This window comes from Apium graveolens, chromosome 2 (assembly GCF_009905375.1).
Source record: "Apium graveolens cultivar Ventura chromosome 2, ASM990537v1, whole genome shotgun sequence".
NCBI lineage: Eukaryota > Viridiplantae > Streptophyta > Magnoliopsida > Apiales > Apiaceae > Apium > Apium graveolens.
Window position 1 is genome coordinate 193,897,407 of NC_133648.1, and position 23,425 is coordinate 193,920,831.

General features: G+C 35.3%; 1 protein-coding gene across 2 annotated transcripts; it reads right to left on the reverse strand.

Annotated features, from left to right (window-relative positions):
• Positions 1–1,824: 1,824 nt before the first annotated feature.
• Positions 1,825–8,467, reverse strand: LOC141708032 (protein COP1 SUPPRESSOR 2). 2 transcript variants are annotated; one of them, XM_074511498.1, is made up of 6 exons: positions 8,156–8,462; positions 7,805–8,020; positions 5,754–5,877; positions 4,464–4,537; positions 3,635–3,798; positions 1,825–2,420 (listed from the first exon to the last, which is right to left on the reverse strand). In XM_074511498.1, the coding sequence occupies exons 1-6, from the start codon at positions 8,251–8,253 to the stop codon at positions 2,260–2,262; spliced, it is 837 nt and encodes a 278-aa protein (XP_074367599.1). In that variant the 5' UTR covers positions 8,254–8,462; the 3' UTR covers positions 1,825–2,259. The 2 variants fall into 2 exon arrangements, with proteins under 2 accessions (XP_074367599.1, XP_074367600.1); XM_074511499.1 differs by lacking the exon at positions 1,825–2,420 and adding an exon at positions 2,434–2,985 and having other exon boundaries at positions 8,156–8,467.
• Between the last annotated feature and the right edge of the window lie 14,958 nt (positions 8,468–23,425).

Consider the following 23,425-nt stretch of genomic DNA (forward strand, 5'->3'; position numbering starts at 1 on the left):
TATAGGAGCAACACGAGTGTTATTTGTGTGGTCTCATCGATGGAGTAGATATGGCTAGAGGTGGCCAAACGAACGGGCCAGGCGAGCCGTGCCGGTTCGCCAGCGAGCCGGTTTGGCTACCTCAGAACTCGTAAATGGCACGTATAAATAGGCGAGCCGTGCCGAGTTCGGGCCGATTCAAAATAATTGAGCTCGTGTACGGCCCGCGAGTTGGACGAGTTAGGCGGCTGAATGTACAGATATATAATCGCGCATGAAAATTCACTTGCGTAAGCGAGCCGCATGCCGAGCGGGCCGAGGCGAGTCCTGAATAAAAAGAGTTCAATATGGAGCTGTTTGATTATTCTGAATTTTGAATAAGTTGCCATCTGCTAATATATGCTTTTTTTTCTTTGAACTCGCGTATGATTCTTTTATTTACTAAAAAAAGAACTCGTATACATTTGAAAAAATAATTTGATTTCTTTGTTGAAAAATTATTTTGGAAAAAGTATTTTCTTATTTGATTACTATAGAAATATTATGAAAAATGGATTAAAAATCAATTTAGAAAAAAAATATTAACAGAAAAGAATTTTTTTAGATGTTTATCATTGTTTTTAAAAAATAATTTTGTGAAAACCACATATAAAAATTTTAAAAATACAATAAATCTCTTTGAATTTTCAAAATTTAGGCAAATGAACTAATATTACATATTCATTTAAAAGAATAAAAAGAAGTGAGGAAAAGTTTAAAAGGTTTTACAAACCTTTTGTTTTCCAAGAAAACAAAACAAAGAAAACAAAACTGCAAGAATAATTACCAATGCAAATACATTTTGCTATAAACGAGAAGCCAATAAAAAAATGCAAAAAGTTGAAGAATGAAGACCAATAAAAAAAGTGAGAAACCCAAATCCAAAATCTAAAGATTTTAATACTTCTTTAAGGGGGGACTATTGTGGGGGTTAAGGCTCAATAATAGGGCCTAGGCCCAAGAAGGGGAATTAGACCCACCAGGGGCTCTATAAATAGATCTTGACTAATACCAATGAGTTGGCTAATAAGACTTTAAACTAGCGAATAGATATAGGAGCAACAACTCGTGACTTGCACTTGCACTTTGATTATTGTGAGTGGTTTTGAGCCCGGCGAGAAATGCGACGGTTGGAGAACATCATTTCTTGACGCACTGCAGGATGACTTTCAGCAGTATCTTGCTGAAAATAAATCACCAATCTCCAATGAGAATGATAAAATTGATTCTTCCGAAGAAATGGAACACCAGGTCAGCGATGACAGTCAAGTAGAAGCGCCTAAACACAATTCTAACATCTTGGGTAGCCAAGGATTTCCTTGAGATATGAGTAACCCTAATTCATCAGACAAACCAAGAGCGATTGATGACCAAAATGAACAGCAAGATCAAGGAACTAAGCAGGTTATTACTAAATTCAATAACCAAAATGTACAGGCCAGCCAAGATTCCCCTTATGGTTCAGTCAAAATGTAACGTCAGTTGTTTGTTGGTTATGTATTGGCTTTGAAAGCCATGAAACAGTTGTATGTCCCTCTGTGGCTATCTTATCTAATTTTATTTCGAAAACCTGTACCTTGTGGTACTTGTATACTTGGTCAACGATTTAATTATACCTAGTTTCTTCGACTACAGCCTTTCTGCAAGTTACAACTTACAAGTGACAAGCTGATAAAACTCCTAATTGATTAGAAAAGTTCCACGTAAAAAACAAACATTTTCCTCCACCATTTCAATTTGGAACTATCAAGATGTTTTATGTCAAAACATATAAAAATTATCACAAAAATATTTATTGAATGGTGCTAAACTTTAAACTGCACTTTATGGGCAAAAATAGGACACAAGGAAAAATATAAAATTAGGAATCTAGGACGCATATTTCTTAGCGAATCAACGACATTAATGATTAATGAATTTCAGTTTAACTATGTCAAATAATTGTACATACACCAAACTCAAAAGAAGATAAAACTACTACCATTGCAGTATGCCTTTCCTCTGCTAAAGTGCTCAGCATACTGAGCTTTTAAGTAAACTTCACATATATCTGAGCTCTGAAACGATAGCTTACAAGTGAATAGTCGACAGAATATAGCCAGGCAGGTTGTACAACAGAAGAGGCCTTTTAAGATGTATCAAATGTATCAAGCACTTGTGAGGCCTAGTAGAAGGAACCTTCAACCAATCAAAAGTAGTAGAAGCCTTTCATTAGTCTGTGCCACGCTCCCAAGTGCCATATTATCTCCGTACTCGAAAACGTTCCCTTTTACGAAAGCGTTCAAGCATGATCTCATCTGTGGCGGCTTGCCTTCGAACAGCTGCATCTGGATTAGAATCAGCAGGTCTAGGTTCTTGACCATTTTTCTCGACATCTTTATCTTTGTAAAGCTGTGGATGTTCTGCAAGAAGTCCAATTCTTGATTATTTTACCAAAAACGCGGAGATGAGAACTTTGTATTACTGTTTACTAGTAATTGCAAGAGAACATAATAGACGGAAATGGAAAAAGGGAACTCTTGAGTAACCCGCTCATCTAAAACCTTAAGGTGTTAGAGGAAGGCCCCAATAGAATCATATAGTTAACACTCCATCTCACTCGAAGGTCCATTTACGGGTCGAAGAGTGGAACAACGGCGCCCATCTTTGGAGCATTAATTGCCTTTAGTGTCCATAATAAATTGTGAGAATGTTGGGGGTGGCTGGGAATCGAACCTTAGTCCTACCGTCAGCCTAAGCTCTGATACCATAGAATTCTCTGCATTGCATCCCATGTTGAATAGGTGGCATCTTTTGCATCAGGCTCTTTCTTATTCCTGTCAAGTCGCCAATTTTACCCATGCCATGGATGTACATGCGAACAGACCGAGACCAGCCTAGGAAGTTTTCTCCATCCAGTCGTATAGGAGTAATCTGAATGGAGTGAGATTCTGTTGTAGGGTTTTGAGTCGTAGGGGTCCTTGTGGACTGCTCAATGATATTTGTGGAATCAGAAATATAATCGGACATAGTGGCTATGTTTAGGCGGGGAGGAGTTAAATAAATATTAGGGTTTATTGTCTAGACTCTGATACCATGTTAAGTAATCAACTCATCTAAAACCTTAAGGTGTTAGAGGAAGGCCCCAGTAGGATCATATAGTTAAACAGGAAATAGGAACTATCATTTTTAACTAAAATTAAATTTTAACTAATCCTTAAATGTCGCATAACCGAGTTAACTATTTGACTGCTGGTACCTAGGGAAGTCAAATATTGTGAACTACCTTGATTCAATGTCATTTCAAGACTTATGTTACATGTTAATATAAAAAAATTAGACAAGGGATAGGTGATGCAGCTTCTGGAATTATGTCATAGTTTCCATGTTACCTATCTGTTTAGGGTATAAACATCATTACTCTAGAGACTGGAAGGACAAAGAAAACTACTGTCACAGGTCAGGCATGTAAGAACTCAAGACTTTGACATCCAGGTTTATCACTTAATATAAACCACTATTCTACAAGTCCATAACGTGATGTGCTCAGTTTCTTTGTAAAATGTAAAGACTATGTAGTATGTACATTGTTTAGTAATAGCTTGAGTACAGGGAAGATAAAGGGATAGCAGCAGACCTCTTCTAAGTTTTTCAGCGTAGTCTTTGCCACGTTGGAAGTAATCAGCACTGTAACTTGAAGGAATGCTGGAGTCGGTTTTAGTTCGACTTCGACCGATAAGCCTCTTCTCCTGTAAGAGCTTTTTGGCCGCCTCGGTTTCCTCAATATTTCGCAGCTTGTATCTGTAAACAATAGAAAGCACCAGTTAAATTTAACTAGTGTACAAGCAAAGATTATTTTATTCTTCATATGGAGCAACATCAACAAGTAATGTCATGTGCATTGGAATAATGACACTCCCTATATTTTACATTCAGCAGCTTGGAGAGGAAGTTAAAAAATGCGCTTGTAGAATGACCCTGGTATCCCGGCTTTATATCTTATAATTCTTCTTTTCTTTTTAACTTCAAGAGAGACCAACTTGCTCCTTTGTGGTTTCCTCAAGCAGTGAAATAGTGATAATACATAGACTAGCTGTTGTATTAGGCATAAAATTTTTCTACTTGCCAACACACTATGATTAATGAGAAAAGTATTATCAAAATACCCTCTCATTCCATTTTTTGCCTATACATTCTCCTCTTCTCATTTATTTCTTTAAAACAGCAACAATATTACCACAAAGTAAATTAATACTACAATAAGTCCATATTCAACCATATATCATTATTCTCATGAGCTCATTCACCAAGAAAATTGAATATTACACATCACAGGGGATCTTTCTTGATTTTAGTTCATGGGAGGTAAAGTGTATGAAAACAAAGATCAAGCAATGCTATAAACTTAGGGTTTATTAACTGCAGCTACTAAGCTACAAGGCATTTTGAGCATGTTAAAGGCATACTCGATGGGAAGCTGAATCTCTGCAATCCCAGTAGTCCACTGAGTAGAGCTTTCTTCGGAGTTTCGTCTCTTTACCTGGGTACACAGGAAAAATACATGTGAAAAAGTTGTGAATGACCAACCAAATATTAAAGAACAGAAATTTGAATTGACACTTCACATTAAGATCATTTTGTGTGATGGAGAGAATTTAGAGTTTGTAGAGTAGGTTTTCTGCCATGAGAGGCTTCATAGTGAATAGATATAAAACATATGTTTACAGCAAGCTATGTGAGCCACAGTTGTACTAGAGGTGCAGTAAATTCTTGTCAATGTCACATCCAGAAGCACAATGATATACTGCAGTTGAACTAGAAGTGTTTTAAAGATGCATTGACTTTAACATATAAATAGGGATTAGTCAGCTGATTCAGCAAGAGATAGCTAAAGGAATGAACTTATATTAGCCCTTGCATAAATATTGGGCCTCATCTTATTTTATCTTTTCTCCCACTTGTTTTAGGCCCTACTTAATTAGGATTTACTATTTCCTATACTTCAGGTCAGGATATTGTTGGAGTTGGCTTGAAATTCGATACTAATGGATACATTCGTATTATTATGCATACATATTAGCTCATTTCTTAGGGCAATAATTCAGTTGCAATTCAACCACCCAAGTCGTTAGCTGTTTGTAAATTCACAGTTTCACCACTTTGTTCCATTTCATTAAGTCCTACGTCACATATGCTGACTGTCCGAGAGGACCAGAAGTCCAGAACAATAAAATCATATCCAGTTCACCACACAATTATTTATAAATGAAGCTATAGAAAGGACTTGTATAGTTAAACATATAACACAGTAAAATTCTTATTCCAAGCTCAAAATGGACAGTTCGGTAAACTGAAATGGTTTAAGATTTCACATCATTTATGCACATAGACAATTATAGTATCAACACTCAACAGGATCTTTAGCTGATTAGAGAACATAACATGGCGAGGTTATAAAAAATCAGAAATCAGTTGTACTAAATTGTATTGTAAAAATCCGGAGTTCACTGAGTTTTACAACACTGATATCAGGTGATTACTAGAGAGTGAAGGGGGGATTAAACGCCTACAGCTCATGTAAAGGACCATCACAAAAAATTTAGATTCCCAAGATTTACTTGTTAGGACTGGTCTATTAGAGGACCTTAAATTTTTCCGTACGATATGTGAAGTAATTATTACCGAGGAGCAGACGGTTCCAATCCAACACAATAAACAGAAAATATATTAGATCACAAAAAGGCAGTCTCTCTCACTTTAAGATGCTCTGGAATTTTGTATAATTCGTCCTCTGCATGTTTGATCTCATTCTCAACTTGATCCGCATCATCAATGGTTTTCCCCCTTTTCTTAGCCAATTCTTGTTCAACATATCTCAACCTGCTCATTATAGACATTTAAAAGATCAAAAAGGACTATCAAGGAACCGGTTACTCTAAAATCTCAAGGTTTTAGAGAATGGCCCTTTTCAGGATCTTATATTATTCAAACACTCCCCCTCACTCGAAAGCCCATTTATGGGTCGAAGAGTGGATCACGGGCGCCCATCTTTGGGGCATAAATTTGCCTTTCGTGTCCCGCATAAATTGTGAGAATTATTATTGAGGGGCAAGGATCGAACCTGGGTCCTCTGCCAGCCTGATACCATGTCAAGGAACCAATTACTCTAAAATCTCAAGGTGTTAGAGAATGACCCTTTTCAGGATCTTATATTATTCAGGATCTTATATTATTCAAGATCTTATATTATTCAAACAAGGACTACTAATTAGCTACTACTAAATCAAACACATAAGCAACTGTAAAATAATAAAGTATACAAAATAATTTTATGTTTAACAACTCACAAGTATACAACATAATAATATTACCCAATAAGTAAAATTTGACTATTAACTTTTTATATTAAGCAACTTTAAGTCATAACCAATTTTTTAAGGCAAGGTGTTGGTGAAGCTAAATATCATTTACACCAGCAACCGTGCCACCACTCCTATGATGCAGAATTTGTTAATTTTGGACAATATAGATGAACTAATTAGCCCATGAAATCCCTGTTTTTCGTTTATCCGGTTTTGAGCAAGTTATTTAGGTACAATTTAGGTTACAAAGATGATAATACATATTGCTAAAATGCAACATATCAACACCAACAAACTGTTCTCTCACTTTCTTCTTCCCATCTTTACTCTCACTTCCTTCTACCATTCCCTCTAAACAACTCATTGATCTTAGACTCAAGCTCCTCCACATTGTACTTGATATTAAGATACTTAAAAATAAAATTATTATTATATATTATACATCTAAATAAGAAATTTCACAGACTTGACATACACCTAAAATAAATCCGATCTATTTCTCAGCTTAACATCGTAAGATAATTAATTCAATTATCAAAATTAAATCCGGAATTGAAGCCGTGGAAGCACATACTAACTAGCTCTAACTAGCTAGGAAGCAGTGACACTCCAAAAAGGTTGCCGTATGCGTGTCGGACACGGCCGACACGACGACTCGGCACTGACACGGCTAAGTACGTGTCTGACACGCCATGCGGCGTGTCGACGGAGAAAGGCGACCGACACGGGTTCGACACGTGACCGACACAGCCCACCGACTCGGCCCATATAAAAAAAATCCCAAAATCATCTTAAAAACCCAAACCATCTTATATTAACCCTTATTTCACGTGTCTCTCTTTTTTATAATATCCCTCTACATCTTTCTATCCGATAAAATTAGAATAGATCTTACACTAATTTATTACTTATTAGGAAAGAAACTCTATTATTATTATAAATGAAGTTGTTCAATATTTGACATATATAAATCTCATTTTTTGTTTATATTCTTTTACTTTTTTTTGCCGTGTCCCGTATCCAGGACACTTTGATAATTGACGAATCCCAGTGTCCCGTGTCCCGTGTCGGTGCTTTCTAGCTAACTAGTGTACATTTATAGTGCTGATCAACTACTTAAATCCAAATATCCAAACGTATCCCATCAGCCATTTACATAATTTTGCAAAATGGAGGATAAAATTACCAAATACCCAAAATAGGAAAACAAACAATCCAACAACCCAACCCATATAGGCGTTCTCATATGAGCTTCACAGCTACAATAAAATCATAAAAATTGAAGACTACCCCTAATATCTCGTATAGTTTACATCATATTCATTGTATTGATCTCTCCATACTTATAAAGCAATTATGAAAACAAGTCTTCTTAAACTACTCATGAAAGAAAACGGAAACAAGATACAATCATGATTAACGGAAAGGGAGGGGGATAGGCATACATATTAGGGTCTTCAACCATAACAGCAGTTTCTTGAGCAAAAGTATCCTGCAAAACCAACTCATCATTCTCTCCATCCACTTCATTCTTATTCTCCGTCCCTTTGGGAACCAAACCCCCATTCACTCCCCCGCCTTGATTTCCCGAAAGCAAAGCTGGGATCCCGGGCTTCTTCTCCCTCTGTTTCTGAAGGAACTTAATCTCTTCCAATGCCAATCTGCTTTCCCCCCAAATTAACAAAAACATTCAACTTTAAATTTCACATTAAAGCAATCGAATTTAAATCCACACAATCATGAATATATAAACACACAGAGATACATATACATAAAAATAGACAGAAAGAACATACTTGGTTTGTTGTTCATCGTCATCAACATCATCAGCGTTGGGTTGATTATGTTCTTGTGAATCGTCTAGGTTTCTCTTTCGAAAGTTCCTCTTCTTCATTACTAGTTAATTTTATGACCTAGATTTCAGCCAGCTATGTATGTATCTATCTGTGTATGTATGTAAAAATTGTGTGTTGTGTTGTGTGAGGTATCAACCTCTTTCTTATGTTGAATGTGTTTGTGGTGTGCTTTCTTCAACTATTTGGGGGCTTCGAGCCTTCGACCTCAACAAATAATACTGTTTTACGCTTCCTCCGGGCATAATTTTTTATCAAATGTCGTTTTGGTTTAAAATCTGGTTTAAAATATCATTTTTGAAAGTTAGAAAAAGAGACAAAAATGATCGGTTTTTAATTTTTTTTTAACAAATATGACTCATCTTCAAAAACTGGCCAATAATGATCGTTGGGATACCTGACCGGCCAATGCGTAATCAGTTAACTGTCAAAGTATTAAATTAACTTATTTTTATCACGCGGTTGTCGGGTAATACGTATTATGTAGTTGGTTGTCGGGTAATACGCATTATGTAATTGCATAACGAGTTCATATACTCCCTTCCATAATACATATTGTGTATAATATATTTTAAGTTACCTTAATATGGAATGCATATTATAGATTACTCCGATTCAAAATGCGTATTATAGCTTACTCTTTTGTCATATATATAACATGTCGGCTAAAATTGGTCACTTTTTTGAAATCGATAATTTTTGTCATTCATCTACCATTTTGGGATTATTCTTGTCACTAACCCTAAAAATTATGCCCTAAAATATCAATTCAAGTCATATTGACAATTTTAAGATTTAGTTGACCTGAAATTTTTATGTAATCTGTAATGGTATTTTTTGAGTCTGTAAAACTGTTGAAGAAAACTAGACTGAAGCATTTTTCAGTAAACAGCTAGCAAGTTAGGATTAAATCTCTGGAAGAAGATCAAACCCGATCATGCCTCATATTGAAGATAAACAACTTGGTGAAGAATAATGATGTATATTGAGAAATGTTCTAAGTCAAATGTCAAGAAGTCACAGATAAAGGAATATCGAGAATTATATCGAGAAGTCAATTTGGCCTGTAGAGAAGTCACTTTACTTGTATAGAAGTCACTTTACTTGTAGAGAAGTCAATTTGGCCTATACAGTAGTGGAGATGTCGACAAGTCAATTTGACATGTAGAGAAGTGGAGATAGAGAAGTGGAAATATCGACACGTCATTTATACATGTAGAGAAGTGGAGATATCGACAAGTCATTTACAAATGTAGAGAAATGGAGATATCGACAAGTCAAATCACATGTAGAGAAGTGGAGATATCGAAAAATATTCTACATCGTGATACAGATATCTCAATATATCTTGAAGATCTCGATAACAACTTCAATTATAGAATGCATATATCCTGAAAATTCAAAATTATCTGTCAACAAACCATTTTATCATTAAAATAAAAAGTTTACAAATGCAGCTTAAAGAGTGCAAGATCATGGGTCAAGATGAACTGGATAAAGGAAGGTAACTGTTAGGTCACACAACACTATAAAAGGGGGTTGAATATAGTATTTATACAATCAAATCGATTTATCAATACAAGTATGTAACAGTAATCAAGTATATTCAATATAATAAACTCTGTTACAATAGAACAGCTGCTCTCTCTCAGTGATGAATAATATCACTAAGAGTTGATAGGTTACAATGTATAATCTTTCTCGTGAATGATAACACATATAGTGTGGCGCCCTCCAAAACCGGGTCAGAAGTTTGGGGTCCACTCACACACACACCTTATTTATAACCTGCTTTATAATAAAGATAATAATAATATGCAGTGACCCTACTTACCAATTACCACGGATCGCAACAGGTTAAAGTATGCACACAAGCCACACACACACTTATATTACAAACGCCCGAATCCCAACTATTTAAACTTACAACTGATTAATATACATTATTACAAACTTCATTAAACTTAAACAACTCCAAAAGCTGTCGACTAGCTTAACTCGATCAACCTGGACCCCTAGCTCTCGTACTGGATTGGGGATCCTCGCTACCAACCGGTTCCTTCTTAACTGGGAAAGAATATAAACAACATCGCACAAATGAGCTAACTAGCTCAGCAAGTCACATTGACAAGACTGAGAATAACGATCAAGTGAAATAAGTTAAGGTATCAAGTGAACAATGAGTAATATTTTAGAATTGGATATTATATTTTCATTTTAAAAACCAAGGTTAGGCTGCTGATCAGCCACGCACTAACCCCGAGCAAGGCACACAGCTCTGCTCTAATTACTGGATCCAAGGCACACATTGGCCTAACTTGACCACCAAACTGGTCTGACCACGAATTTGGTCCATAATTTTATAAAACAATCCAATTCTAACATAATAACAGAATAACCAATGTAAAGCAATAAACAGAATCATAAGCAACGTTGGATTTCCAATCATGAGATGGTTTCAATTTTCACAAAGGAAGTATCGCTATCAAGTGGTGAAAGAACTGGATAACAAGAGAATCAAAGTTTCAGGGTTACAAGGATTTGATCTTTCAATGCATAAGGTACAATGGTTTGAGTATATAAGCAATCTTGGTTCAGTGTTTGGTATTTGGTTTGTATGTATTTGTAGAGTAGTATCGTATCTCAGTGGTTTGTATACGGGTAATCAATAATCAATGGTTCAGAAAGAATAAGGTTTACGGCTCAAAGATCAATAACTGGAATCAAAGTTTAGGGTTTAGTGCATCAAAACACTTGCAATATAAAACAAGACTATCAATTATCTACAATATATCTCGAGAAAGTTCAGAACACTTGCCTGGTACTAGCTCGCTATACTTCACAAATTTCCAATCACAATCTCCTACTTCTCGACTACTTGTTTCCTTTTCCTACGCCTTGCTTCTTCTGCTCACATATCATAAGTATCTATCAATACTCAACTCATATGATTCTATTCGGTATATACTTCTATCTACCCTTCATTTTAACCAAATCTGATTAACGGATTGAAAGTTATGCTAAAAACAAATAAACACCGAACATATAGATCAATAGTCCAACAAACAAGTCACGTATAACACATAGCACATCAAACAACTAATGAAATTCCATTTATAAAGAGGTCTCGGGTCATAAACACTCTTTCAAGTATTTAATATGATTTTTAAAACATTTTTCGGAGTCAAAACGGGTCGTTGGATCAATTTCGGGTAATAAACAGAGTCTGATTACTCAAATCTGACTCTAAAATAATTTTATATTAATTATCGAGCCTTGAAAATAATTTAAAATAATATTTTAAAACTCGAAACTATTTTTCAGGATTTTAAATCATTTTAAAATAATTAAATCCAATTAAATAATCAATTAAAATCAATTAATAAAAAATTAAACTAATTAATCAATTAATATTTAAATTAATTGATCAATTAATCAATTAATTATTAATTAAAATTAATTAATTAAGTAATTTAGATTTATTTTTGAATTAAAAATGAATTTTGGAATTAAAATAAATGATTTTTTTGGAATTTAAAATAATTAAAACTTTTTTTAAGATCATTTTATAAAAAGAAATCCTATTTTTGAAAAGTTTATAAACAGAAATCCTAAATTCAAAAATTTTGTAAATAGAAATATTATTTTCATAAGATTTTAAAACGAAAGTATAAATTTTATAAGTTTTTGAAAACAAGGGACTGAACCGTAAGGATAATCAAAGTACAGGGGTCAAACTGTGGTTTGACCACCTTCTCCACCACGTCGCCGACATCGCCATTGCTGGCAACGTCAAGCTTTTCGGCGAACAGATTTCAAGCCCGAAAACACAAAAGGACGACGGGGATTTGTAGATTACGATACCAGGAGTCGAGATATACGGGTGATTTCAACAAACAAACATGCAATAATCTGGAAATTGCCCTTGAAATCCCCGACGTCGCCGCCGATTCAAAAATCCGGCGAAAACTTTGAAACAACAATACAGTCACCACAGTTGTCGTCGATTATCAAGGGTTACGTGAATCGATTCTAAATTCCAAGGGGAACAAAACCCACTAACTCTCAACGTCTGTTAATCCCTAAATAAGAAACCCCTAAAAATTAATCAAGAACATTCATATGAACATAATAACTAATTTTGAATTTCGATAATCAAACCCTAATTTAAACATGTTATTGAACTCCAAATTTGAAGTATAATATATGAAAACGAATGGCACAACATGCTCTACATCATGAAATCATCAAATCACATAAACCATATCAAAATCAAAAATTCATTTATCAACCCTGAATTAATTCGACTTTAATTAAATAAATAGGAAATTACCCTTGAAATCTGCATTGAAATGGATGAAATATTTGGATTATAGATTTCAATAGCTTCGTTTTGACTATAAGCACGCCCCAATCCGACTTCGATAACGCATTCAAAATTGAGTTTGATTACGAAGAACGAAATATAAATATAGTATTTTCTCTGCTTTATAAAGATTTCACTGGTTTGCAAATGATTTTCTGTACGGAAATAATTACGGTAAGGGCTATTTATATTTACGGAAAAATAGTATCCCGTTGGATCATTCGGGATATAAAATAGTACGTTTATTTATAAAAACAGATCCAAAACGGTACCTGTTTCGGGATAATTATCCAAATATGTACAATTTGCACTGCGGTCTTGGTCTCAGCGCCTGGTTACAAGTATTACGAGGTGATAATTATAATAGTTTAATAAAAAAGATCCTGTTTATCGAAAATACGAGTTTTATTGATTTACCGAAACGAATTTTGTATCGAAAATATTGCGCCGAGACCCGCACAGGACAAACCGTACGCCGGATCGAAAAAGTCAAAACATGGAAAATGCTCGGAATATTGCAATTAGGTTAGGAAGGAGTTCTCAGAAGAGTTTCGGGTTATAAAAATGTAAAAACGGTTGAAGTCGGTTGGTTCCCGATTATATAAAATAGTTTATAAATATTCGGAAAAAGAATTTATTAAATTCATAAATTTCCTATAAAATCACAAATCAACAAAAATAATTAGGAAGATATGACAATTATCTATATTTTATTTTGGACATATAAAATTAAAATACTCAAATTATATCAATTTTAAACATCTAAACACATAGACCACTTAACACATAATTCACAGAATAAAATAGTGAACATGCATAATATTTATTTATTAGCAAAAATAATTACACGATATATCCTAGATATTACAGATAGTGTAAACCCTAAGCTGTGTTTATATAGTACACAGTTACAAGATATCTTCTAATTGATATGGAATATAATTATGTCTCCTAAAATATATCAATCAGATATTATCTTCTACAAGACTTCTAGCTGTCCAACTCTTCATGCATATCTCTTTTGTTTTAGTCATGATCCTCTCTTGTAAATCAACTGCATTCCTTATCTGAAGTACCCGAACTTAAGTCCTGATATAAATCCCGATGGCCTTAAATTCTGATATAAGTTCTGACTTCAGTAAGTTCTGATTTTCAGTAAGTCCTGATATTAAGTTCTGAAACTAAACACAACAGATTAGACATGACATCACAAATATATCTAACAATCTCCCCCAACTTGTAAATCATGAAAAATATACTCCCTGTGTCCCAACCATTTCTTTACACTTTCCTTTTTGGGATGTCCCATCCAATTCTTTACATTTCAAAACTTACCAAAAATAGTCAATGGGTCCCACCACTTTCCCACTTTTCCTCCCTTTTCACACTGCTTTTACTCCACCATCTCTTTTTTATATATTAAAAATTAATGGGTCCCACCACTTCACCCACTTTTCTTTCTCTTTTTCACTACTTTATACATATTTCTTAACCTTCGTGCCCAAACCAAACGTAAAGAATTGGCCGGGACTGAGGGAGTACAAGTTAATAGATTTGATGATGTCAAAAACATTTAAGTACAAATGCAATGAGAGTTTATTTAGACAACTAACTACAACTTACAGTCCTTGTAGCTTTTACCAATTTTACTGATTCAATCTGAATCCAAATAGATTCTTGACAACGTTTGATATCATCTTCTCTTCTGCATTCCTCAGGACTTGAGCTAATGTAGCCTTGACTTGCTTCATTTCTTCATCTTGACTTCTAATCTGGTAGATTGCAGTCCTAAGTGTTGAGATGTGGTTTCTTTCCAATCCATCACCATGTCTGATTACCCTTGGATGAGATGAGTCTTCATTATAGCACATATATTTCTCTTTCAGAATAACTTCAAGTTTAGCAGAATCCTTCTTCATGGAAATTTTACTTCCATCATCTTCAACTATATTTGGAATAAATTCTGTAACTCTTGATCAGGAGATTGTGGCTTTATCCTTTATGGTCTTCATGATGAAATTTGACCATCTTCTAGTAATCTCAGACTTTATCTCCAAAAGATAATGAAAGAATTGAAGTTCTTTCAGAGATTTGTACAGCACATCTGATTCTGACATTCTTTATGTTCTTCCATCTTCAAGAAACAGAATCAGCTTTTCTTTGACATTACTTTTATCATGAGCATCCAATACCAGTTGAACATATATAACCTTGTCAAGGTGTTTCTGTGTAACTTCTTCAAGTGGTTTGTCAGTTAATAAGAATGGATCTCTAGTAAGTACTTCAACTCCTGTCTTGATCTTGGCTTCTTCAGAACCTAATCCAGCTCTGTCTCTTGCTTCTCTGGCTTTCAATCCAACAGTCATGAAATCATATAGCAGTTGACTTTTTTTAGGATCTGATGGATTAACATTTTTCCATAGGATTTTTCTCTTATCAGTAACTGTCATTTTGTTCAAATCAACTTGAGCTTTGTCAGAGGTTGATGTCTTGATGACTTGATCAAAATTTGTTGTTTCATTTATACCTTGATGTTCTGAAATGTCTTCACTCTGAACAACTTGAGCTATGTCAGGGGTTTTCTTAGATTCTTCTGTTATCTTTCTTCTTTTCAGAGTTTCAACAGTTTCATCTTCAGCAGCATCATCATCAAATACTTGAACCAGTTTGCATACAGGTTTTATCAGGATTTGAGGAATCTTCATCTCCTGTATCTTTGTTGGTTCATCAATCTTTCCTTTCTCTTTTGCTTTGGGATCAATCTCACCTTGTGATCTTGTCTTGGGCTTTGAAGCCTCAGAAGTTTCCTTGATCACAATGCCTTTTACCTTAGGCCTTGGAGGTTTCTTTGCATTAGAAGCTTTAGACTTAAGATTTGTCTTCTCAGCTGCAAATCTAGCTTCCTCCTCCTTGAGAGTCTCTAAATCCATTCCAGGATTATGCTTGAGAAATAATCTTCTAGCAATTTCTTCATCAAGTGTCTGAATCTTGGGATCTTTATAATAGACTGTAGTGTCCATTTCCTTAAGCTTCAGAGTTTGCAAAAACTTCTGAGAGTCTTGACTTCCTTCTTGAATGAGAAGATCAGAACTTGATATTAGACTTTGATCATCAGAACTTGCTTTCAGAACTTGAGCATTCATAGCCTCAGAACTTGTATTCTTCTGTGTAGAAGATTTGCTAGAATCAGAAATTAGTTTCTTTGAAGAAACTTTGCTGCTTTGCCCTTGACCTTGACTTTTTCCCTTGCCAGGGTTTCCCTGGTCATCTTCTTTATCATCCTTCTTCTTCAGTACTTGACTAGTTGAGCATTTGGACTTAACTACCTTCTCCCCCTTTTTGGCATCATCTGGTAGGAGTAGAGATAGAAGAAGTTCTATTGAAGATTGGATTTCATTTAGTTGAGCTTGTTGCGAGGCTTGATTCTGCAGGACCTCAGTTAGTTGGGCCTGTTGCTTTTCTTGAACTTTCTCAATAGCCTCTACTTTCTCATGAATAGGTCTAATAAACCTGTTCTTGTCTAGCTTGAGCATCAGGTCCAGCTTATCAGCATTTTCCTGTAGTTTATCAACCTTAGCATGAGTAATGGAGTGTTGACCTTGTAGACTTTTAGTACTGAGAGCCGTGACTTTAAGTTGAGCTTTGAAATCAGAGTTTGTCAGCAACTCATCAGCTTTTGCAATATGATCTGACAGAACTTTTGAACTTAGAATGAAATCAGATTCATTCTACTTCTTGGTTTATTCAACTCCTCTGTGAGTTTCTTCCCATGGAATATGAGCTTCTTGTTCAACATATTTCAACAGTTCCTCATTTCCAAGAATTGGAGCTGGAGTATTTAATGGAGCTGACTCTCCTGAACTTGAGAGAAGCTCATCATCTTCTGACAACACAAGTGTGTGTGTGGCTGTTGGAGATTCTGGTACAACTTCATCTATTTCCACATCCAGAATTGGTGTGGTAGGAACTTCAGCATTTAGTGGAGAAACAGGTGGAGTTGTCACTTGTCCTTGTTGTGCCTCCAGAAACAGGACAGATGGAATGTTCAGCCTATGAATGTCAATTTCAGGACTTAATCCTGAATCTTCAACTTGAACATTTTCTTTGATAGGAGAGACAGGAGGTGTGATCACTGTGTCATTAACAGTGTTTCCAGGTGCTGGAAGGGCTTCAATTACCATAGGTTCTGATGAGATCAGAGATTCCTGATCCCCTTCCTCAGTTTCTGTAGAATCCTCTGATTGAAGTTCTGCCATATGCCTTCCTGCTCCCATCTTCTTGGATCTGGACTTTGGTTGTGAAGGAGTTGCATGAGCAGCATCAGAACTTGAATTTATTTTCCTTTTTAAAATTCCAGAACCCTCAGCTTCAGTTTCCTTCTGAGGAGTTATCTTTTCAGCTGTTACTTCCTTGTGAAAAATTACATTTTCAGCTTCTACAGTCACAGGTTTTGATGCATGAACCTGGACTTGCTCCTCTTCATCTGATTCATCTCTAAGAATCATCCTTCTTCTCCTTGGTGGAGATTTAGGAACAGATTTTGCTCTTGAAGGTTTGGGTCTAGATGTTGTAGCAGATGGTTGTGGTTGAGAAGATTGTGCAGGTTGGAAATAAGTTCTGATGGTAGGTTGTGGTTGTGGTTGAGAAGATTGAGCTGGTTGAGTATTGGTTATAGGTGCTGATGGAGGTTGAGAGGGTGCAACTTCAGGAAATTTGGGTGAGTATGTGTTGAGGTCAGAGTTTACTAAGAACTGCTTTACTGATGTAGGAATTTGAAGGGGTCTTAGTATCTCTTTCTTATTATCAGTGGATAACAAGTCTGTGAAGGCCGTTTTAGCAAGTTTAAAAGGTTGAATTGTCTCACTATAGTTTTGAGGCTTATCAGGACAATAAAAACTGCAAATGAGTTGACAGAATCTAGCAAAGTACACAATATTTGGGTCCTCATTCATCCTATCCCCAATAAAACCCAAAATTGCAGTAGCATAATCAAAGTGAGTTTGATTTAGAAGTGCATATCCTATTTGCTGACTCAGAATAGGAATGGCATCAAAGTTGGAGCATTTGTTGGCAAAAGCTCTGATGATGCAGTCAAAGAAGAAGCTCCACTCCTTTCTGATGTATGGCCGCTTCAGTTGTCTCAGCGTGGACAAACCTTTCTCATAGCCAAGATTGGCCATTATACCCTGTAGAAGTGGCTCCTCAATCTGAGCATTAAAAGTGCAATTTTCTGGTAAGTGTAAAGCCAGTCGAACTATTGACAATGTTACCAGATGCTCTTCTTCCCCTGTTGTGAAAATGATACTTGGGGACCCAGCTTCACCACCATCATCATAAACACCACTCCTCTGAAACTCCAGTATTTGAGTTCCTGAGAGTAATTGTGGTTGTGTCAGAGCATACCCAATCTCACTTCGAGCCCAAAAGTCTTGAATAAAATGAAGATCTGATGGAGCATCATCCTTGCTGAGAATAGCCATGTAGTTGTTGGGGACGAACTTGGCTCCATTAAAGATGATGTCCTTGGGTGCCATTTCTGTAAGAAATTAAGTGAAAGTTGTGTGTACGAAAGGTGTTTGATAAAATGCCTGTAAGAAATAGCTTCAGAGAATATTAGAGAGTGAGAGAGAATAAGAGAGATTAGAAAATAAGAATAGTAGGTAAAAGATTGTAAAATCTTTTAACTCTCTTATTTATACACTTCATGTGACAACGGTCATTTTTTTGAAGCTGAACAGACTTTTTACACCTGGCAGCATGGAAACAGTCAAAGAAATAATGAGTGGGCATGGTAAACGTGCAGTAATTATTGCTCACGTGCTGTTACCAAAACAAACACGCAACCCATTAACCAAATGATTATCACTGTTTTTATCTCACTTAATTATTTTCTGACAAAATATAACCGTTACAGTAAATACTAAAAATAAGCCAAGTAATTAAATAATGCCACATAAGCATCAGAGTTTCCATCAGGATTTGCATCAGAACTTGACTATTATCAGAATTTAACGGTCATCAGAACATGGCTTCTGTACTCAAAAAGTGAATGACTGTTTCTGTGATTATTCACACAAATACTGACTAGTTTCTTCAGAGTTTAATCATCAGAACTTGTCCTCAGAATTTATGCAAATAATACTTAACTATTTATCTGAAACAACTTAATCACCACAGTAATTTTCATCATTCATATGGAGTGAGAGTGTGTGCATTTGCAAATGATCAGATAAAGATTAAAGTCTGATAAACTTCAGATATCTTATAAATAAGGCATAACTAAGAAAAATGCTTAAAATATGTCTTTAATTTTGAAGTCTACTATAGAATAAATTTATACAAGAGTCCACCTCAACTGTTTGTGCTCATTTTATGCATCTTTTGAAATTCTTTTTACAGTGGCTTCTCAGTGTAAATGAGTCACAACTGCTATCAGAATTTATGCTATTATTAGAGTATTTCTCCTGTAATCAGAGAATGTAAAAAGTCACCAAGAAAAATTTGCTTTTCTAATGCATATTACTTAATACCAGCAATGGACTTGGGTCTTCCCTGTCACATATTTACTCTAGATCTCAAAGGAGTACCTGATTTCTATTTTTCTTTTCTTTTGTTTTCTTCATATAAGTGAGGCTTATCAAGCATGTAGTTCATCCTTAAGATTTACTGACATCAGAATTTGACATATAAGAAACAATAATCTAGTTTGTGACTTAGTAATAAGGTACACAAAGTAAATTTGACTAAGATAAAAATCAGAGTTTGCTTATGTTATGGATTTCCACATAAACAACTAATTCAAACATGGGATACACAGTTTGTTAAAGACTACCAAGTCAGCATCTAATAAATAATCCTCATTGGAGTGAATAGTCACAGAACATTCAAAACACTATCAGAGTATACAGAATCACATCAGATTATAATCAGTATTTAATATATTACAATTTAAGCACTGATTACATGAAGATAAGATAATCTATAAAAACTGATCATAAAGTCTGATGCATGAGAACAAAAACTAAACAGATTTTGAGAAAGAACCTGAAACCATTCCAAGTTCATTTACCAGTCTTGTAAAAGTAGCTTCACATAGTGGTTTTGTGAAGATATCTGCTAGTTGTTGATCTGTTGGAACAAAATATAATTCCACTGTACCTTCCATCACATGTTCCCTTATGAAATGGTACCTAATGCTGATGTGCTTTGTCATTGAGTGTTAAACTAGATTACCTGTCATAGCAATAGCACTTTGATTATCACAATAAATGGGTATTTTAGAAAATTCTAACCCATAGTCCAGTAACTGATTCTTCATCCAAAGAATATGTGCACAACAGCTTCCTGTAGTAATATATTTTGCTTCTGCAGTTGATGTGGAAATTGATTTTTGTTTCTTGCTAAACCAAGAAACTAATCTGCCTCCAAGAAATTGGCAGCTTCCACTAGTTTTTTTCCTGTCTATTTTGCATCCTGCAAAATCTGCATCTGAGTAACCTATTAGCTTAAAATCTGATTCTCTAGGATACCACAATCCTAGATCAGCTATACCCTTGAGGTACTTGAAAATTCTTTTCACAGCTATTAGATGAGGTTCTCTTGGATCAGCCTGAAATCTTGCACAAAGACAGGTAGCATACATGATATCAGGTCTACTTGCAGTTAAATAGAGTAAAGAGCCAATCATACCTCTGTAGTTAGTAATATCTACTGATGTTCCAGTATCTTTATCTAACTTGGTTGCAGTGGCTATGGGAGTGGATGTAGTTGAACAATCTTGCATTCTAAATTCTTGAGTAAATTTATGGTGTACTTGGATTGATTTATGAAAGTACCTTCTTCATTTTGCTTGACTAGAAGTCCCAGAAAATAGCTAAGTTCTCCCATCATACTCATTTGATATCTTGACGGCATTAGCCTTGTAAACCTTTCACAGAGTTTGGCATTTGTAGAACCAAAGATGATATCATCAACATATATCTATACCAAAAGTAAGTCCTTTCCATGGTTGAGGTAGAACAGAGTTTCATCAATTGTACCTCTGGTAAATCCACTTTCCAGAAGAAATAGAGCTAAAGTCTCATACCATGCTCTTAGAGCTTGCTTAAAGCCATAAAGTGCTTTGTCAAGCCCGTAGACATGATTTGGAAATTTTGGATATACAAAGCCAGGAGGTTGTTCAACATATACCTCTTCTTCTAATTCTCCATTGAGAAAAGCACTTTTCACATCCATTTGAAAGACTTTGAACTCTTTGTGAGCAGCATAAGCCAAAAAGATTCTTATGGCTTCCAATCTAGCAACTGGAGCAAATGTTTCATCATAGTCAATACCCTCCTGTTGAGAGTAACCTTTAGCAACCAACCTTGCTCTGTTTCTTGTAATTATGCCATCATTGTCAATTTTGTTTCTGAACACCTAATTTGTGTCAACAATATATCTGTTCTTTGGTCTTGGCACTAGGGTCCAGACTTTATTTCTTTCAAATTCATTTAACTCTTCATGCATTGTTTACATCCAATCAGCATCTTGACGAGCTTCTTCCACTTTTTTTGGTTCAATCCTAGATAGAAAGGAATGATAGAGACATTCATTTGATGTTGTTGTTCTAGTTCTGACACCTGCTTCAGGATCACCAATTATTAAGTCAGGTGTGTGTGATTTGGTCCACTTCCCTGCAGATGGAAGTTGAACTCTAGAACTGGATCCTCCCCCATGATCCATGCTGTCTCCATCAGTATTTTCTGATGCCCCCCCTGAAGTTATGCTCTCTAAAATTTCAGAATTTGAGTTGGATCCTTCAGGAATTGAAGAATTAGAGTTTCCAGAATTATCAGAATTTGGCTCATCAGAACTTGATGAATCAGAACTTGAAGAACTAGTGACAGGTTCTGATGCTTCTTGAGAGTCTTGAGATGTGGTAGGATCATTAACTTGCTCCCCCTGAACAGGTGCATTTTCCTTTGGAGTAGTTACCACAGTTTCAATGACATCAAAGTTTAACCCGTCAGAACTTATAGGATCAGGATTTAGGTCATCAGAATTTACGGTATCAGAATTTAGGTCATCAGAATTTACAGTATCAGAATTTATATCTTCATTTTCAAATCTCAGCTGATCATGATCATTGAAATCTTCAAGTCCAGTAATCTTTTTATCATCAAAAGATACATTGATAGATTCCATGACAACCCTTGTTCTTAAATTGTAGAAACTGAAGGCTTTTGTGGAAAGTGGATATCCAACAAAAATTCCTTTATCAGCTTTTAGATCAAATTTTGACAGCTGTTCAGGATGAGTCTTAAGAATAAAACACTTGCATCCAAATACATGAAAGTATTTCAGATTTGGCTTCTCTTTCTTCACCATCTCATATGGTATTTTTCCATGCTTGTTTATAAGTGTAGCATTCTGTGTAAAACAAGCAGTCTGCATAGATTCAGTCCAAAAGTAGGTTGGTAGCTTTGCTTCATCAAGCATAGTTCGTGCAGCTTCAATAAGAGTCCTGTTCTTTCTTTCTACAACTTTATTCTGCTGTGGAGTTTCAGGTGCAGAAAATTCCTACTTTATTCCATGCTCTTTGCAGAACTCTTCCATGATTGAATTCTTGAACTCAGTGCCATTATCACTTCTTATTATTTTAACAGAATCTTTGACTAACTTATCCAGCTGTCTAACATGATCAGTTAGAGTAGATGCAGTATCATTCTTCTTGTGCAAGAAATACACCCAAGTGTATCTTGTGAACTCATCCACTATAACCATAGCAAATTTCTTCTTTTCAATGGACATGACATTTACTGGACCAAATAGATCAACATGCAGTAAGTGATAAGGCTCAATAATTGAGGATTCAGTTTTGCTCTTGAATGAAGATTTTCTTTATTTTGCCTTTTGACATGAATCACAAAGACCACCAGGAGCAAATACTACCATGCCTGTAACCTTTCATAACCACTTTGCCTGTAGAATTACTTACAACTTCACAGTGTTCTTCAAAGAAATCCACATGATAACCTTTGTCACAGATTTGACTCATACTTAGCAGATTGTGTTTAAGTCCTGAGACAAGAGCTACTGATTCAATGATGACATTCCCAAGATTGATATTGCCATATCCCAGAGTTTTTCCCATGTTGCCATCTCCATCAGAAACTCCTAGGCCAACTTTCTCCATAAAGTCTGATAGCAGGGCTTTATTTCCAGTCATATGTCCTGAACATCCACTGTCCAGAACTAGAATATTTATCCTGTTGCCCTGCAATTACAAAGACCACTATTGGTTAGTTTTAAGGACCTAGACTTGCTTGGATCCTTTGGCCTTTTTAAGTTTGTTAGCATTTGCAACGGATTTAATTTCAGAGTTTATGCTAACATGCTTCTTATCAGACTTTATATCAGACTTTGCATCAGAATTTACACTATAAGGAATTACACTAACTTTCTTCAAAGAAGGTTTTATTTGATAATAATCATAGTACAAACTATGATATTCCTTACAAGTATAAATAGAATGCCATAAGCTACCACAATGAAAACAAGGATTTTGTGGTTTAAACCTAATAGACTGACTCTTAACTCCTGATCTAGGAGGTAAAGAGTTTATATCTTTATTTTTCCTGCAAAAAGAAGCAAGATGGTTAGAGTTTCCACAGTTATAACATTTCTTTCTAGGAGCATTAAGAACAGGCATATAATTATTGCTTTTATTCACACCTTCCTTTCCATTCCTAATTTTTCTAGCTTCCTTTACCTTGTTCACATTTTTAATCTCTTTCAGCTTATGCTTAAGCTGCTTCTTTGTCATTAAACCTATCTTTACTTCACCTGGTTTATCCTGTTTTAAT

What these genes read in the sequence shown, in the direction of transcription:
- LOC141708032 (XM_074511498.1), bottom strand. Translation starts at nt 8,253, where the DNA reads ATGAAGAAGAGGAACTTTCGAAAGAGAAACCTAGACGATTCACAAGAA. An exon ending in GACGATGAACAACAAACCAA is followed by an intron (nt 8,021 to 8,155) that starts GTATGTTCTTTC and finishes GGGGGAAAGCAG; the next exon opens with ATTGGCATTGGAAGAGATTA. An exon ending in CGCTGAAAAACTTAGAAGAG is followed by an intron (nt 2,421 to 3,634) that starts GTCTGCTGCTAT and finishes GACTTCTTGCAG; the next exon opens with AACATCCACAGCTTTACAAA.